This window comes from Podarcis muralis, chromosome 9 (genome assembly GCF_964188315.1).
Source record: "Podarcis muralis chromosome 9, rPodMur119.hap1.1, whole genome shotgun sequence".
Classification (NCBI taxonomy): domain Eukaryota; kingdom Metazoa; phylum Chordata; class Lepidosauria; order Squamata; family Lacertidae; genus Podarcis; species Podarcis muralis.
In genome coordinates, this window is record NC_135663.1 from 54,879,002 (window position 1) to 54,892,721 (window position 13,720).

Here is a 13,720-nt window from a genome sequence, read left to right on the forward strand (position 1 = left end):
ATGGACAAGGAAACTGCCTTTAATTACACATTGTTAGAGAGCGCAGACATGCTCTATTGTGAAGACTTGGCCATCTTTTTCTCTAGGCTTTTGTATAGCTTGGCAGCTAATTATGTAAGCTTTTTAATGGGCATTGATGGGCAGTAGATGCTCCTGCTATTTTAATAAGTCTATCTATATTAGTATGTCAAGTAATGTTTTCCAGGGATTTAGGGGCAAAGTGTTAAGCCGATGGAACCCTGCTCTATTTAACCATTTCATCAAACTTGGCTGAAGCTGTAGCAGTCCTGAAATTCTAGCCCAGCCTGAGTAGGGGATGTAAACAGGAAGAGAGGCCATGGGAGGCATGCATTCTGATGCCGCCACCCCAATATCGCTGTATACTGGACCCTGTATACTCCACTTCCGGTGGGGTCAGAAGGAGGCTAAAGACCTGTGTGGTTCTCAGGAGCTCTGATAAGGCAGAGTTCCTGATTGTGTGTGGAGGCTTCTCAGGGTGTGCAGTTGAAAAGCCTTTGACGCCTCTTCAGAGCTTCCCACTCAATATGGGAAAGTCAGGAGTGGAGGCTCCTTCACATGAGGGCTTTGAGGGATGGAGTCGACATGTATCCCCAGCTCCTGCTCATGTTGACATTCCCTAATCAGCCCTAATACTTGAATAGGGCTGTGGTCAGTAACTAACCCAATCAAGATAAGACGGGGGTGTGGTGAGGAGTGATTCATCTGGACTTGGAGGTGATGTTGAGCTTGTTGTGGGCTGGGCGATGCTCTCCCTGAAATATCAGACGTTGTAACTTGGATCTGCCGTTTTCTTTGAAGAGACAAATGGCCTCTGAGGCTCCCAGGTACTTCTTACTAGCTGAGGCTAATGTGCTAACTGCAATCCCACCAGGACAGAAATGGCGTCACCACGGTCCTCAGTGCTGTATGTAGGGACTGCCTCAGAGGAATGATCAGAAACTGTCGTTAGCAGAATATATACTGCTTCATGATCATTGGCTTGGACCAGCTGGATGGCAACTATTAAGTCAGTTTTGAATCTACTATATTAGTCACCAGTTCATTCTCAAGCTCAGTTCCAAGTGCTGGCATGTTAAGTCCACCTTTCTCCAATTTAACTCATGCCTTGATATCATTTTGCTGAATCTTCCTCTGTTCCTGCTCCATGCCACTGGCTGATGTCAGGATATGAGGTAAATAGTACTATACATTCTTGAGGAAAAGGTACCACAAAACTGGGCTTCTATTTTCAGCAGCCACCTTCTTTCTGTTCCTTAACAGTTTAGTTCCAGCCTATGCAATCAGCCCATAATTATCAAGGAACATATGTTTTCGCTCTGATGTGGTGAGGCTAAGTCATCACGCAAGTGAATGGGATATATTTTACAATATTTGAGGTAGCTGTGGGGCCCAAGCTCATTATTCCTATGCTAAATCTATGCAAAAGCTCTCCAACCCAATCTTTTTCTGGTGGCCCCCTAAGCTACTGTTTTTTTTAGAAGTCCATAGAGTTGTCATGACTTGATTAAACTGGGGAGGAGGTTTGAAGTTGGGGCTTGTGCATTTTGTTAAGGTCCCCCCCCCCCTTTTCCTTCTGTTATATAATTTGAGCCCTGCCTTGCTGACTTTTACTGAGTAGGAACAATTCCTGCTAGAGGCTTCTTTACTTTCCAAAGACATCTGTGGGCGTTTCTTTTTTTCTGTAATCCAAATATAGCCCATGTATTTTCAACTTGAACCACCAGGCTGTGCCCACACAAACTTCATTTGCTTTTAAATATTCTTTAACCAATTTTGGGATAAATTTTTCCATCCGTGATCTCATAGTTTCAGTTTTTCCTTTGAAGGGGATCAAAGCAGGAAAGGCTCTCTGCTTCTGCCTCTCACCTGCCGTTCAAAATGATCAATTTGCTTAAGAAGCCTTGTAAGTAAAATGCCTTTCTTGTGAATTATGGAGCACACAGTGATCTCTGATTCAGAAGCATGCTGCTTTAAAAAAAAAAAAAAAGGATGTTGCTATAATGCTGGTGATTTGTAGCTTAGGTTTGATTTCTCTTGCAAGATGATTGATGAATGTATAACTTGCTGTGTTTCATATCTGCAAACCTGAGGATGCTGTTGCTTTTCATGCCACGCTCACCACGCTTTTTCATAAGCATGTGTGCAAATTAGACTCTGATTCAGCTGCAGCGGTAATGGGATCAATTTGTTTCCCATTATGCTGCTGTTTGTTTTTTTGCTGATAACTTCTGTTGTTATCAACTGTAGTTGTAGAATTTAGGAACCTGTTTTGACTGGCATTCAGATTTGCAACTGGTAGATAACAAATAGTTTAATTTCCATTTCCATGTTTTCGATCCTGAATGCTGCAGGATTGGGAAAGGAATTTAATGGTATACCCGATGGATTTGGGACTACGCATTTGGCTACAAAATTTTTTGTCTGTGCTGATACTAGATTACCAAATTGGTGGCAGTTCTTTCATACCCATTATGCTGCAACAAACTTGATATGCCTTTGACTTCTGCAAGTAATCATGTGTTAGTAGACTCCTTTATAATTTTTAACAGTAAAAATTACTAACCAATAATCTTGAACACTACAAATCCCACTGAGTTCAATGAGGTTTACTCCCGGGTAAGTGATTATCGCCTAAGAGACATAGCAAAGGAAGGCAGCATTTCTTAACAGATGAACATGCTGATACACAAACCTAATGCAGTAGCATCTCTTGGCAAAGCATTGATTGCAATATTATTATTTTTTACATACCTGAAAAATCACCAGCAGAGGAGGTAATTGATTTAATTCAGATCCTATCGAACGAAACCATGCAATATATTCCACAATGAGTTTTCACAGAATCATAGAGTTGGAAGGTATCTTGGAGCCCATTTAATCCACCCTAGGTACTAAGTGCAGCTTCTACAGTGCAGGATACGATTTCAGAATCCCTGGCAGATGGCTGTCAGTCTCTGATTAAATACTTCATGTGAAGGAGAGCCAACCCTTTTTGCAAAGCTGTCTCCTGCTGTTAGGAAGTGTGTCTTACTGTTTAGATGAAATCTGCTTCCCTACAATTTCCATCCATTGGTTCAAGTTGTGTCCTCTGGAGCAAGAGAAGATAAATCTGCTCTATTTTCGGTGTGACAACCCTTGGTCTAGCACATTTGCAATGCTAAGCGTGGTTTCAAATTGGGTGGGGGGCCGCACATTGAGAGGGTTGAATTAGATGACCCTTAGCATCCCTCCCAACTCAACAATTCTATGATTCTCTTCTCCCTGCCTAGCAAACGTGTCTCTTTCAACCTTTCCTCATAGGTTTCCAGATCCTCACCATTCTGGTCACCCTCCTCTAGACAGGCTCTGTTTTTTTCAGCATGATTCTTCTATGTCCAGATTGGACACAATGCTCTGGGTGTGTGTGTTAAACTGAAATATTGAGCACTCATGGAATTATCTGACATTTTTGCCACATTCCGAGGATGATAAAAATGTTGCTTTGTTGTTTTGTTTTTGCCAGGAGCGTCAAATCAAGGAATCTTGTTCTGTACGCTGCCCGCTTTTAATTGTGATATATATTGTTTTGTTCTATTCTAGTTTTTAGGAAACCTTTATTGAATGTTGTTGCGTTCTTGTTGCTTTTATGGAAGCAGCTTATAGAATTTTTTTTATTAAGCAGTATAATTTTTTTTTAAGCAAATGATATAAATAAAACAGATACAAAAATCTCTTGGAGATAACCTTAAGCAGTCTGCCCACTAGCCCAACCAATGTGTTTCGTAGGTTTTGGTGTTCTCGAGAAAGCACACAGAATGTACCAATGGACAAGCGTAGCACGCAAACACCTAGGGCTTTTCTTGACTCTCCCCTGCCGTTGTGCTTTTTTCTTTTATGACAGAACAACTGCTCAGAGGCAGGGCAGCTTTAAATGTAGCCTGAAGCACTCCCAGAAGTGATGTCTGCCTTTGGATGGGTCTGTTTTTTATTTCATTTTTGAACAATGTTCATTTCCCTCGATGGTCAAAGGGGACAAGTTTCCTCTGCTTGGGAGGGGAGAAGGACAAATTCTCCTTCCTGCATGTGACAAGAAATGCTGCTGGCCAAATCCGAATGGGCCCTTGGTGCAGCCTTCTTTCTTTGTTTGCCTTCTTACTTGCTTGTGTTTTTTAGCCATTTTGGGATTGCGGTGAGAACAGTAAGGGGCCAGGCTGTGAGGGTGCTTTGCCCACTCCTTGCTACACTGGTGCTCTCATTGGCTCTATGACCCCCCAACTGTGGTCTGATTGACATAGCTCACTACTACGCTCGCCCTGGGGTTAGAAATTTTAAAAATTAAAATGTTGCACAGCTAGAGCCTCTGAGGAGGTAGCTGGGGCAGTGCTTTGCCCTGTCTGCCTGCCTCCAACAGGCCTTGCTTCCCCAGCCAGGGAGACAGAAGTGTTTGGCTGTGCCTGCTGATGGCAGTAGCAAGTGTGCATCTTCTTCTTGTTGTTGTTTAGTCGTTTAGTCGTGTCCGACTCTTCGTGACCCCATGGACCAGAGCACGCCAGGCACTCCTGTCTTCCACTGCCTCCCGCAGTTTGGTCAAACTCATGCTGGTAGCTTCGAGAACACTGTCCAACCATCTCGTCCTCTGTCGTCCCCTTCTCCTTGTGCCCTCCATCTTTCCTAGCATCAGTGTCTTCTCCAGGGAGTCTTCTCTTCTCATGAGGTGGCCAAAGTACTGGAGCCTCAGCTTCACGATCTGTCCTTCCAGTGAGCACTCAGGGCTGATTTCCTTAAGAATGGATGCGTTTGATCTTCTTGCAGTCCATGGGACTCTCAAGAGTCTCCTCCAGCACCATAATTCAAAAGCATCAATTCTTTGGCGATCAGCCTTCTTTATGGTCCAGCTCTCACTTCCATACATCACTACTGGGAAAACCATAGATTTAACTATACGGACCTTTGTCGGCAAGGTGATGTCTCTGCTTTTTAAGATGCTGTCTAGGTTTGTCATTGCTTTTATCCCAGGAAGCAGGCGTCTTTTAATTTCGTGACTGTGTGCATCTTATTTTTCTTTATTTATATTCCTGCCTCACCTTTTCCCTCTAAGAAGCTCAAAGTGGTGTGCGTCATTTTCCCTTCTCCCCACTTCCATGTATTCATACCCGCCAAGTGTCCTGGGAGAAAATGGGACATCCCACTTTTTTGAGCAAGATTGCAACGGCCATTTTGGGTGCTGCACTCTTATATGTGGCTGACGGGTGGGTGCACCCTCCTCTCTAAAATACCGTGGGCTGCAGGGGCTAGGAGAGGTCTGGATTCAGCCCACCACCTGGGAATCCAGTTCCCCATGCCTGCTCTAGATGGAGGTATTGTTACTGTTATCATTATCATATTTTTTTAAATAAATAAAAAAATCCATTCAGTAGTTGGAACTGGAGGCGAGTTTTTGCAGGTCAGAGACTGGCGCCTGTTGGCTTTTGGTGATTTGGAGATTGGAGCCTGGCAGATTTAGATGAATCAGGAGACATCCCCACGCCACAATGCCTGATACAAAGAAGCAAAAATGCCAGCAGCCAGGCAAAATATTTGTTGGTTGCCAACCCAGACCTGAGTTTATTTTGCCTGCAGATGTTGGGGACTGAACTGTGCAACTTCTACATGTATGCTGCCAGCCCACTTTGCCTTGTGCCCTGAAATATACTCGGCGTCGAGAGTGGATTTCATGCTCTTTATTCAGCTCATAGTGGTGAGGAGGAATGGAAGTTCCCCCGGAATGTCTGCTTTATAGACATTATTTACACAATGGGCCCCACGTGATTGGCTAATTCTGGGATTCTCCTGTAGGCCAATCAGGTTGCGGATTCACTTCCACCTGGAGCTGGATTGGGTGGCTCCTGTGGACCAATCAGACTGCTGCATTCTGGATCCTATTGTTCTAGGACCAATCAGTCCACTGCAATCTGAATCCTATTGTTCTAGGACCAATCAGACTGCTGCATTTTGGATCCTATTCAATTCAATACATAACACACACCCCCACTCAACTTCCCGTTCAGTAACGTCCAAAGCCACTCCCATTCGCCTGGCAAGCGAAGCAAATCTGATCTGCCTGCTAGTTCATTCCATGCTATGTTAGCACCGAGTCAAAGTCTGTCTTCAGTTCACATCCTCCCAGGTTAATGTGTTTTTGAGGCCTACTTGTTTCCATGGCACACTTGATACAAGCGAGCAATACAATAGGGCCTCTGATATCAACTGCCCATTAATAGCAGGCAACTTGCGCCCACAATCTTCAGGAATGCTGCCCAGGGAGAGAGATATTTTTTCTTTCCTTTTTTTCTTAAAGACATCTGAACGCGTTGGAGTACTTAACTACTCTCTTCTTCAGAACTGTAAATTAAATGATCATTTGGCTTCTTGCACCGCAGACCTGAATAATAAAGAAGCGTTTGCTTTGTCAGTGTGCGTGGGAGTACTGGGTGTTAGCGGAATACAAAGGAAAAGATTCACATTTGTCAAGCGGGTGAACGTCCTTAAAACTCACTTCTTTGTACGGTAGCTGAAGAAAGTTCTTTTGAGGCACCATAGGCAGCGACACCGGCTTCCTTTCCGCTTTTAAGATATATGAAAGACTCATTACAGTACTAGCTGCTGTGAAGTATCCCAAATTCTCCAAACGTAAATGGAGATGGTGTGATTGCAGGTTTTGATTTATGTCTGACTGCTTTCGATAGCCACTGATATAGATGGAGTACGCATTTCACGCCCTGGAAGTGTCTTGATTTTTCCAGGGACAGTCCCAGAACGATGAAAGCCACCCTTGCTTCTGATTTGATCCCGGGATGTCCCTATTTTCCTGGCCAGCTCCAGAGCTCAGGGAGGAGGCTGAGTCGGTGCTTATCCTGAATGACAGCTGCCCCAGCTGCAAGGGAGCATCCCTCTGCCTCTCCATCGCCTCCCCATCGCCTCTGCCCTTGGGCAGCTCGTAATGGGTTAGAGGAGAGGCTGGAGCCAAGCTAGGTGTGTCCACATCTAAAAAACATTATTAAGTAAACTTTAATAAGTTACCATTTCAAAACTTAGTGCAACAAATACTTCAAACTTTCAGCATCCATGAAATAGCTGTTTTCTGTCCAGCACCATGAGAAGTACTGACTTTTTCGCTGTAATTGAGAGTTTTGAAATGCTTTCCTATTAACATACTGTTTTTTTTGGGTACACCTAGAGAAGGACACAATTGAAAACACCTGCACCACAACATACCCACTCCTCCCAAACAAACTAAAGAAAATTCCCACAACACTTAACAGGTACACACAGACCATGCTCAAAGCATGGAAAACACAAATAGGCAAACTATCCCCAACCCCATCCCCACTAATCCCCCTGGCATACCACCCATTATTCCACCATGCAACACAAAACCTCAAGATAAAAACCTGGCGAACCAAAGGCTTGTATCGCCTAATAGACTTTTATAAAAATAACAAACCCTTGTCAACACAAGAAATACAAGACAAACTAGAAGACACCCAAATGCCCTGGTTAACACAACACCAACTACATGCCCTCTTAATCAACCCAACAGTAAAATCAGCAGCAACTAGGCCCCTGACAACCTTCGAAAACCTCCTCCTAACAACAAAGGGAAACGGTAAAGGGATGGTATCCGCAATATACAAAATACTACTGCAAAATCTCGCAAATCCCCTAGACGCAATCAAAAATCAATGGGAGAATGACATAGGCTATGAGATAAACCCCACTCAATGGACCAGAATGTGGTCTAAACCCCCCTTTAAATCCATATCAACGAAAAGAAAAGAACTCACACTGAAACTCACCTACAGGTGGTACCTAACACCAAGGAAACTAGCGCTAATACACCCAGGAACCTCACCAAAATGCTGGAGAGGGTGCACCTCCACAGGCACATACTTCCACATGTGGTGGGAGTGTCCCAAAATCCAACTATTCTGGACAACAGCCATACAAGAAATTTGTAAAATAACTAAGCAAGTAATAGACACCACCCCAGAATTGGCCCTACTAAACATCTTCCAAGACAACAATGCCCATTTACACCACAAAGAACTCATAACCCACCTGCTCTCAGCAGCCAGAAACACCATAACCAGACACTGGAGAGACCTGTCAGGAGTAAGCATGGACCAATGGTATCAAATAGTATGGGAAACAGCCCTACTAGAAAAATTAACTAATAAACTGAAACTGACACGGGGACAAACAGAAGAAGATGCCTTCACCCCGGTATGGCTCCCCTTTATCACACACACAGCCCAACAGGACAATGACAATAATCCACCAACAGCATACAAATCAATATGGCTAACCTGATCCAAAACACCCACCCACCTCACTCACACACGAAAACAAAGATCACCACAGCCAATCTCAAGCAAACAATCACACCCTAGGCCAACCCCAACCTCTCTCACCACCAAAGGAACACAAGTGAACAACACAAGCACGCTGACACCAAACTCTACATACATTAAACATAATAGAAACACCGCCACCCAATCCCACCCTTATCCATCTTCCCTCTCTCCACCCCCCTTTCTTTTTTCTCTCCTTTTTTATTTTTATTTTTATTTTCTTCTCCCCCTAATGCCTCAACAAATGAAACGGATTTGTAAAAATGTTACATGGGGAAAAATATATATGAGGCACTACACTTCTGTAAAACAAGAAAATCCTTAATAAAATATTAAAAAAAAACAAACATACTGTTTTTAAACGTTGGCTAGAATTTCTTTCCTTTTCAAAACACTTATCTTTCCAGTGTTTTGAGCATTTTAAATAATGCTGTATACAACTGTCTTATGTCTGTAGTCTGTGACTGACTTTCCATTTTTTAAAAATTCTTTGTAGGATATTTCCTGAACAAGACGAAACACATTAAACTGTAATGAATCTTTTAAGAACAAGCTTCTTTTCTTTTTGCATTCTGTGTGGTTTCTGTGCAACACTCCTGGTCGCTTGTTTTTTTTAAATAGGCAAGACATTGTTTGCTTTAAAAAAACACACAAACCCCCCCTATATTCTCCTTTCATACACAAGGTGGGCAAATGGGTGGTTGGCTCATAAGAGCAAAAGGAACAGCAACAGCAGCCTTCCCCAACCCCACAGTTCCCCTTTACAGAGGTGGATTTAGGGCAGTACAAGCAGCGTGGCTGCACTGGTCATTCAGTCATTCAGTCAAGGAGGGCACCATCCCAAAGTCTTACCCAACTTTGAGAAGGAGACATAAGGGCTCAGACAGGGTCCTAGAAGAGGGCTCTAAGATGCTGCCAGAGCCTCATGCCTCCTTCCCAAACCCTGGCTTAAGCCAGTGCCATTTGGGCTGGAGGGAGGGCATCAAATGACCTCGCACAGAGCAGCATATTATCAAGATCTGCCCCTGCCCTTTAAGCTCAGAACTTGAGACCAACTCTTCCTTTCACCCGCTCCCACATTGTAATTATGCATTCTCTGCCTGTCTTCCTTCTTGGAGCCTGCGTTGCTGTTATGTACTGAGTTGAATAGGATTCAGAATGCAGCAGTCTGATTGGTCCTCAGGAGCCACCCAATCCACTCCAGGTGGAAGTGAATCCGCAATACGATTGGCCTACAGGAGAATCCCGGAATTAGCCAATCACATTTGGCCCATTGTGTAAATAATGTATATAAAGCAGACATTCTGGGGGAACTTCCATTCCTCCTCACCACTATGAGCTGAATAAAGAGCATGAAATTCAGTCGCCATGACCTAACCCTGCCTCCATAACTCTTCAGAGGAAGAGATCTTAAAATATTCAGGGAGAATATTCAGACCCACCAAGTGGCCTTCTTTCCTTGAGATTGGCCAATACCTAGCTGACAGGGACACAGTTAATGCATCAAGTGGTTTATTTTAGAATCTAAACCTATGCCCTCAGCCAATCTCCTGCAAGCACTTCAAAATATTTCATGGTGCCCCTGGGCCAACCAGAATTTATTCAGGGCTCTTGTCAACCAGAATTCTGCAATTCTGAGACAAGGGAGCTGAGCCAAAATACCTTTTTTGAGACTGCTCAGGAAGCAGCAGAAAGACTGGGCATGTTGTGTTTGCTTTGGTTTAAAGCAAAGGCAAGGAACTATGACAAGAAACAGACAAAAATGGCTGTTGTGACCCCTGGTCCTACCTGCTCCTGCCTTTCACCCCACCAGCCGCAGTAGGCAGCTGCCACCACTGATATAGTGACTGATTGATTTCAAAGGCCTGTATTGAGTTCTATGAGGAGCCGAAGTAAATGGGAGACCATTTGGCTGGCTGGGGTGCATGTGAGACTTCTTCCTAGAATATCAGGTTACCACAGGTAGGAAACAAAGTGAGCTCCTATAATAGCAATAGTCCCAAGCCACACCCCTTTACATACTCATGACTGTAACCTGTTCCTGTGGGGGGAAATTTAACAGTGCATCATGAACATCGTTGCAGTGAGCAAAACTTGCCCACGACCTATGATTGCCCAGCTCCATTAATAGGGGACTCCATGGAATTATGCAGTGTGCTAGTTCTCCCTTCACATATAAACATTGTTCACAATGCAGCGGTACCTCAGTTTTTGAACATAATGTGTTCTGGAAGTCCATTCGAGTTCCGAAACATTCAAAAAACGAGGCACTTCCGAGTTTTCAGCATTTGAGTTCCGAAACGTTCGAAAACTGAGGCATTTGAAAACCGAGATGCCACTGTAGATATTTTACCAATTTTTAAATAAGTAGGACTACCGTGAAAAATAAGAGCCCTGCCTTACCGTTATTAATTTTTTAACATAGTTTTTATTTTTATTCATTTTCATCTCTAAGCTGCTTTATTTGTGGCATTGAGCTATATATCTTTGTTTAAATAAAAAACTATGACATGCAACTATTACATAAAAATAAAGCAACAATAAGCACTCAGATAAACGTTTATGAATATATTAACCAAAGTTGTTGCAGAGTATCTATACCAAAATGATTACAGTTCCTACTTTACCATTCTTAAGTTAATATTTCATAGGCTGTAAGTACTCTAGTAATGTTGCCTTTGAATAAATGACTGTGCGAATCTATTTCTAAATTCAGTAGGTTTTCCTATTGAACGCTTTTGCTTACATGGCTTCTTGGCTTTTTTTTAGCTTTGCGTGTACAAAGAGAGATGAGGGAAAATGCAGCCATTCAGAACATAAAGGGATTTTCCCAGCATGCCGTGGGAAATCTGGCAACCTCTTTGACAGTAATCTGATGTTGTTTGATAGCTAGAAAAACAAGGGCAGTTAAAATTATAATTTTATTGTATATGGAATTTTTGCTTGCGATAAATGTTAACATTCACTCTCTCTTTCCAGAGATTTACAATTAAGATAGATGTTCATAGCTGTAGAATTACATCTGCCTCTACAAATCTTTGGTATTCAGTGCTGGCATATCAGAAATGTTTGCATAAACAAATGGTTGCAACTGGATGCCTTTGAAAACTGGATTTTTCACTTATTGCGAACCAGCCTGGCATATGACTGCTGCAGGAAAAATCTATTCCGGATCCCAGTTATATTGTCTGCTGGAACACTCCCACACATAAGCAGAGAAAATTCAGCTGGCTTATTAATGTTTTACACGGCTCTCTGGCTAGGCTGTGCTGCTGAAGACTGCTGCACCTTGTCTGAGCCAAGGGATGAGGTTGCAGAGGGTGGGTAGAGTAAACTAGGAGGTTGGATCATGCATAAGGAGACAATCTACAGTTAATTTACTGTCCATAAAAGCAACACGCAAGCCTACACTGCCTGTAGGGAAGTGATTTTCTAATGTCAGCACCATGTTTTCGTCTTATCCTAGATCAGCTCTGGGTATGCCACTCCCATCAAACTTAGCCAAACATTTGCTGTGACTTTTGATTACCCAACACTAAACATTTTTTTGCATTGATAAAACACACAGGCAGTCTGATTGTGATTCGAGGACCCGATCCCCGCTTGGGGGAATAAAGACACGTGGACACAGTGTATAAGGTTAATGGGCAAGAAAAGGCCACAACTTTATTGATTGCAGCATGTGAGAAGGTCTTGGCTTAGGCATTGGACCACGAAAAATTTGAGTCCACCCACTCGGAGAGGGGTGAGTCTGCAGAGGGGTTAACCACCAGCAGGGGGAGCCTGTTGATGCTAATACAACTATAAGCTCTCCCCTGATGTCCCCGAGGGTCGTGCCATGGCCCCCCGCCACACAGGCATCGGACAGGATCCACGGCCGCCGGATTCCTTTAACGGAATACCCAAAATTGAAGGAGTAGGCGATGGCCACACTTTGCCCTTCCACACACCAACAACACATTCCAGTGCCTAACCACCAAATACCAAGAAAGTTGTGACAATTGCTACGAGGTAGGCGAAAAAAACCAAAAGGCCGGTGCCAATTTGCCAGTTGGAAAGAATTCCTACCAGGCCTCCTGGGCAACCTGGGAGACCAACCATAGGTCCATAGCAAGGTCATGAGAAGAGCTAAGCCTAACAGGGAGTGGGGGGGGGGACTCGAGGCAAAAGGTGAACGAATGGGCAGGATGGCTGGCGCAGCTGCATTTGAGCAGCAAACCACGCCCCCCAAGCCCCCCCCCCCAGTTGGGTGCTCAGTCGGGGGTGTGGCGCGCCAGCCATGTGAGTGGGGCAGGGGGCAGAATGCCCCCTGCGTGGTGCAGGAATCGTCTCCCACTCACAACACCTCCCCTCCAGAAGGAGGAAAGGCCTTGTACATATAGCCAAGCCATATCTATTAAAAAAAAACTATGGGTTAACCACAAGTGGTCCCATTGATGGTCAGATTAACTATAGCTTGTTTTGCAGCTGCTTATGCATTTGTTGCTTGGTAAGCATCTGGGATTCAGTGGTAAGCATCTGGGATTCACACATAACACCAAGCTGTAGATAAAACAAATCAAGGTTCGTAGGTCAATAACAAACAATAGCTTCACATTGTTTTTTGTTGGCAACAAACAAGCCAAAGTTAGCTTGCTGGGTTCAGACGATCAAAGAAGCCATAGTTTGATAAACCATGACCCAGCAATATGTGCAGAAAAGTAATGGGTTGATGCATTTATTCATTTATTAAATGGCTTTTCATCATTAAATTATGAAATTATTAAAACTGAGCTTAATCAACTGGTTGTTTTTAAGGGTGCTATATTATTTCCTCAAATGTTGTCATGAGGCAAAAATATGAAAGACTGACAATTTAAAAGAAATGTGTGAATATAGGAATGAGAGAGAGGAGGAGTAGACTTCATGAAGTTAATTCTGTATCCCCAACCACCCACACATACCCATTTCTTGCTCTTCCCTTCCCTTTTGACAACAGTAGGGCTAAGAGTGGGTGTGAAATATGGCAGTGAAAGGTAATGGGGACAGAGGAAATGGCAGTACGGCAGAACTTGTTATTGAAAATGCAGGAATATATTGGGGAGATATTATAGTTCTTATGGCAAGCATTGATAAAACATGTTGCTTATTGAACACTGCGTAAAATATTGGAACGTGCTTGTCAAATGTGAAGGCCAGGAGCCTTAGGTCATGGAATTTGCTTCTAAAGGCCTCTTTGATTTGCATTGAATTATTTTTATCCTGTGTTCTTCAGTGGCTATAGAAAGTCGGCCTTGACCCCGAGCTTTTATTCACTTAGCTTGAGAGTGGAAAGCACATAGTAAAAATTA

At 43.4% G+C, this 13,720-nt stretch overlaps 1 protein-coding gene across 3 annotated transcripts in view; it reads left to right on the top strand.

The window, feature by feature from the left end:
- Positions 1–13,720, top strand: part of CRACD (capping protein inhibiting regulator of actin dynamics) — a 113,263-nt gene that overhangs the window by 51,759 nt on the left and 47,784 nt on the right. For 2 of the 3 annotated variants that reach the window (XM_028744846.2, XM_077934290.1), the window contains exon 1: positions 1,784–1,924. The exons of the other annotated variant lie outside the window; for it this stretch is intronic. In XM_028744846.2, coding sequence (XP_028600679.2) covers positions 1,900–1,924 — 25 coding nt within the window. In that variant the 5' untranslated portion in view covers positions 1,784–1,899. Of the gene's footprint in view, positions 1–1,783; positions 1,925–13,720 lie in introns of those variants that run through there. 3 annotated transcript variants of the gene reach the window in all.